The 5781-nt window shown below is 44.2% G+C and overlaps 1 protein-coding gene across 1 annotated transcript in view; it reads right to left on the reverse strand.

Moving 5' to 3' along the window:
• The window catches only part of LOC123085791 (transmembrane protein 87B), a 4800-nt gene extending 3748 nt beyond the window's left edge, over positions 1-1052 (reverse strand). Inside the window, exon 1 of the mRNA XM_044507503.1 lies at positions 651-1052. Coding sequence (XP_044363438.1) covers positions 651-862 — 212 coding nt within the window. The 5' untranslated portion in view covers positions 863-1052. The remainder of the gene's footprint in view (positions 1-650) is intronic.
• Between the last annotated feature and the right edge of the window lie 4729 nt (positions 1053-5781).

Below are 5781 nucleotides of genomic sequence, written 5' to 3' on the forward strand. Positions count from 1 at the left end.
TGCAAATATATACAGAAACAATGGAGCACTGTCATGTTGTGTTTGTTGTCTATGAAAAGCACACACGTTATCTTTCACATGTCAGGGCACGACAATCACATTAGCATGTGAAATATTAATACATACATTAAGTCCATGGCAATGATTATCATACCGAGCTATCGGAAAACAATGGTGACATTTCCTGAATATGACAAAACAGAGCAAGAACTGGACTAAGCTCGGTGATTGAATTCACTAATGTCTATGGGATCACAACAATTACAAATAAAAAGAAGCAACTTCTGTCGAGAGAACGGGCAACTTGGAGCAGCTGCATCCAATCATCTCAACAGATCAAAGTCTATGCGCATAAAATTCCACAAATCCTCACCTGATCACCTACGTAATTGGAACAGAAACAACTATAGAACCCCAGGAGGGGACACTGGAGACTTAAAGCATTGCAGACAAAATCAAGCAGCCTTACACATCATCGCCCAAAAAGCAACACCAGCGAAATTTAACAGAACAAAAGGCGCACGCAACAGTTAACAAGCGCATCAGATCCTAACTCGGACACCCGACCAAAGCGCGCCTGATCCGGGGCAGCCCGACCCCCGCAAAACCCTAAGGGGAGTACTCCAGTCCAGAAGGGACGCCTGTCGTACCTGATGAAGGAGTTGGAGGAGTTTGAGGAGGATTCGGAAGCGTAGAGGCCCTCGCTGCCGCCGTGGAAGAAGAATGAGTTGGCGCGCGGCGCAAAGCCGCCGCCGGAGTACTCGTGGATGGACGCGTCCGCGCCGCGGGCCGCGAGGGCGAGCGCGAGGGCGAGCGCGAGAAGGGCGAGACCCGGGCGGGCGCCTCGCCGCGGCAGCCGCATCGGGAGGGTACGAGAGGACAAAGCCGTCGCCGTCGCCGTCGCGTGCAGATGTTTGCTCTCGTATCGTATCGGGAATGGCGATGGAAGGTTCGAGGCTCTCGTCTGCTGGAAGTGTGAGCCCGGTGGTTAAGGTTTGGTGTATTGAGGAATCAGAAGTTCAGAGCATCGCTTGCCCAGTTCCCTCTCAGGTTTGCTCTCAGTGAGAGATGGACGCGATAAGATGGTGAAAGGAGTAGCGTGTTTTTTTTATTATCATTAGATAGGGAGTAGCGTACCCATCCGTTGCACGATCAGTGCCTACAGATTTTCTGGAAAAACAAACTAAGCGAACTTTGAGTGAGTTTACGGAAAAACTATTTATATATACACTTCCAAACATATACAACATGAAAACATAACTGATGATGTATCTAATGATATGCACTTGATATTTTAAATGCGCATATTTTTATCTATAAACTTAGTCAAAGTATGTAATGTTTGACTTTTGAAAAAACACACTATGTTATAAAACACAGAGAGTACTATTTTGTCTAGTGGACTGTCAAGAAAACATATTTTACCATGGATGGGCTTGGGAGGATCTGTACCCGCCATTTATTTTCTTTCTTTTCTTTTTTGGGCGGTCCAATAGTACCAGAACACTGAGATGGACGAGTTTTATCCATTCTTTCTATTTACATATTTAAATATGATATTTGGTTTACCCGTGAAAAAGGTATTGTTTTTGGTATATGTAAGTATGTTTGAATTGTACAATATATGTAGGAGTTCGGTTAAGTTGGATTTGTAATTACTAGAGAGTTGGATATCTAAGTCCAATACGTACAACCGGGTCTAAGATACAAACACGCCGCAAAACTTGGACATAATGACTAGAGCTTTGCAAAGAAGATGGTCTTCGGGTCAACGTTGTCAAAGAGCTTGGGTATAGTGAACTTGAGCTTCCCGTACTCTTTTTCATCTTGATGGGGGTGCCTTTCAATAGTCATGCCAAGGAGGTCAATGTCTTGAGTAAGATTCCTCTTGTAGGCGGTGCCCTTTGGCATCAATCAATCTCTTAACCTCTCTTCCTCTTGCTCATCATTTGGTTCATGGTCCACCGCCCTTCGTGCTTGCACTCATGCTTGAAGTCGATATTGAAGCTCATTTCCATTCCTTCGTGATGGAGGCATTCCCTGATCGATGGAGTGTAGAATATTCTTGAACAAAAGTATTCATTGAACTCTCTCCTCCCCCCTCTCTCTCAGCTTGAACTTGCTGAGTTTGCTTGAAGAGCTTTTGAGGACGTTGTTGATGTTGGCTCGAAGCTCACTGAGTTGTTGATCTTCTCCATCGATTCTTCCTCCCACTCTTGTAGTAGAGTCTCACATGGCTTCTTGACGAGGAAGTGTTTAGATCGAGTTCTAAGAACTAGGGGGTGAATAGTCCTATAAAAATAACACAACTATACAATTTTGAGGTTGACCGTTTTTAGCTTGAGAAAACAAGGATTAGACAAGCACAAGCACTTAACAGAAAAGTATTCAAGAGTGATAAGCAGTGGAAAATAACAATCTCACAAGTAAGTAGGATGTAGAGTTAGAGAATGCAAACACCCATGGCAAGAGGATTTTCCCGTCGGACAATTGGCGCTATTCTACATCCAAGTTGATAGAGGCTTCAAACCAAAGAGTTCTAGGATTCAAGTACCCTAGGTATGACATCCACCAAACGGCCCACGAAGCAGAACCAACCTATTTGACCATAACTTGTACTTGGAAGCCCCATGATGTCCTACAAGTGCACGACTTTGTAGCAATTTCACGGTAAGTAAGGTTGAAAGTGCATTTAATCCACGGGTGGTTTTGGTAATTAATAACAACACATATGTCATTGATCTAATGAACATTGATGATAGATTTCACAAAAGATCAATGATTGGCATGACAAGGATTAGTGGATGTGGACCCCTCAAAATACAAAGGACAAAGATTGGCAAAGCTTCCCAAGACTCTACATTTTTGGTTGAGTGATCTAAGATCACTTGAGTCCATAGAAAAAGCCAATACTATTAAAAGGGATGAAGTTTTGTTCATGACTCAATTGCTCAAGTGCTTAGTGATATTGCTCCAAAACCCTCAAATACTTCGCCACTTTCATCATATCCAAAACCCTAAAAATCCATCTCGGTCCCACTGAAACAATCCTATCTGGACCCACCGAGATGATCCCATTCTATGCCACAGCCAAAACCATAGCAATTCGGTTTGACCGAAATGGTTCTCGGTCCCACCGAGACGACCTGACCAAGTTTTTGTAATGAAGTTGTTTCATTTCGGAATCACCGAGATGAACCGATCAGAATTACCAAAGCGAGGTCTTGCCCGAGCCATTGCACTTCGGTCCCACCGAGTTGGTATGATCTGTCTACCGAAAAGCCTAACGGTCAAGTCTTTTGCACTAGTCGGTCTCACCGAGATTCTCATGTCGGTGTCACCGAGTTGGGTCAAAGACTTGTAACGGTTAGATTTTTGGTGATGCCTATTTATACCCTCCACCACCACCTACTCTCTAAGAGAGCCATCAGAACGAAACAGAACTTCCACCATTCATTTTCTGAGAAGAGAACCACCTACTCATGTGTTGAGATCAAGATATTCCAATCCAATCATTTGAACCTTGATTTCTAGCCTTCCCAAGTTGCTTTCCATCCAATCCCCTCTCCTATGAGGGAGTGTTTGAGTGTTGGGAGACTATCATTTGAAGCACAAGAGCAAGGAGTTCATCATCAACAACACCATATATTACCTTTTGGAGAGCGGTGTCTTCTAGATTGGTTGTCACTTGGGAGCCTCCAAGATCACATGGAGTTGAACCAAGGAGTTTGTAAGGGCAAGGCGATCGCCTACTTCGTGAAGATCTACCCGAGTGAGGCTAGTTCTTCATGGACGAAAGCCATGGTGGAATAAACAAGGTTGCTTCTTCGTGGACCCTTCGTGGGTGGAGCCCTCCATGGACTCGCGCAACCGTTACCCTTTGTGGGTTGAAGTATCCATCAACGTGGACGTACAATAGCACCGCCTATTGGAACCACGCCAAAAATCATTGTGTCTTCCTTAATTGTGTTCTAAATCTCCAATCCCTCCTTTATGTTCATATGCAAAGTCTTTACTTTTAGCTGCATAACTTTTAGACTTGCGTGTGTAGGGTGTACTTGACTCAATAGAATTGCTAAAACTTGCCCACAACTAAAACTAGGAAAAGGATAAGTTTTTATTTGGTCAAGTAGTCTAATCATCCCCCTCTAGACATACTTTCGATCCTACAAGTGGTATCAGATCTTTGGTCTCCATTGCATTGGTTTCACAACCTAGGAGAGTATTGCGTCTAGTGAGGGAAACTATCACCATAGAGGTCCATATTTTGATGGTACAAACTTTGCTAGTTGGAAGCATAAGATGAAAATGCATATTCTTGGTCATAACCCCGCCATTTGGGCTATTGTTCATGTTGGCTTACAAGGTGAATTATTTGTGGATGCTAAAGAACTGGATCATGAAGCAGCCGCGGAAGAATTAAAGATGTTGCAATACAACACTCAAGCATGTGACATTTGTTGGGGAACGTAGTATTTCAAAAAAAAATCCTACGATCACGCAAGATCTATCTAGGATAAGCATAGCAACGAGCGGGAAGAGTGTGTCCACGTACCCTCGTAGACCGAAAGCGGAAGCGTTTAGTAACGCGGATGATGTAGTTGAACATCTTCGCGATTCAACCGATCCAAGTACCGAACGTACGGCACCTCCGCGTTCAGCACATGTTCAGCTCGATGACGTCCCTCGAGCTCTTGATCCAGTTGAGGCCGAGGAAGACTTCCGTCAGCACGATGGCGTGATGACGGTGATGATGAAGTTACCGGTGCAGGGCTTCGCCTAAGCACTACGACGATATGACCGAGGTGTGTAACTGTGGAGGGGGGCACCACACATGGCTAAGAGAAGACTTGGTGTGTCTTTGGGGGTGTGATACGTCTCCAACGTATCTATAATTTTTGATTGTTCCATGCTATTATATTATATGTGTTGGATGTTTAATGGGCTTTATTATGCACTTTTATATTATTTTTGGGACTAACCTATTAACCGAAGGCCCAGTGCAAATTGCTGTTTTTTTGCCTATTTCAGTGTTTCGCAGAAAAGGAATATCAAACGGAATCCAAACGGAACGAAACCTTCGCGAGTATCTTTCTTGGAACAAACGCAACCCAGGAGACTTGGAGTACAAGTCTGTGAAGCTTCCACGAGGCAGGGGGTGCGCCTAGGGGGTAGGCGCACCCCCACCCTCGTGGGCCCCATGGAGCTCCACTAACCTACTTCTTTCGCCTATATATACTCGTATACCCTGAAAACATCCAGGGGAGCCATGAAACCACTTTTCCACCGCCGCAACCTTCTGTACCAGTGAGATCCCATCTGGGGACCTTTTCTGGCGATCTGCCGAAGGGGGATTCGATCATGGAGGGCTTCTACATCAACACCATAGCCTCTCCGATGATGTGTGAGTAGTTTACCACAGACTTTCGGGTCCATAATTATTAGCTAGATGACTTCTTCTCTCTCTTTGGTTCTCAATACAAAGTTCTCCTCCATGTTCTTGGAGATCCATTCGATGTAATACTCTTTTGCGGTGTTTTTGCCGAGATCCGATGAATTGTGGGTTTATGAATTTGATTATCTATGAATATTATTTGGTTCTTCCCTGAATTCTTATATGCATGATTTGATATCTTTGCAAGTCTCTTCGAATTATCGGTTTAGTTTGGCCTACTAGATTGATCTTTCTTGCAATGGGAGAAGTGCTTAGTTTTGGGTTCAATCTTGCGGTGTCCTTTCCCAGTGACAGCAGGGACAACAAGGCACGTATTGTATTGTTGC

The sequence above is a fragment of the Triticum aestivum genome, chromosome 4A, assembly GCF_018294505.1.
Source record: "Triticum aestivum cultivar Chinese Spring chromosome 4A, IWGSC CS RefSeq v2.1, whole genome shotgun sequence".
NCBI lineage: Eukaryota > Viridiplantae > Streptophyta > Magnoliopsida > Poales > Poaceae > Triticum > Triticum aestivum.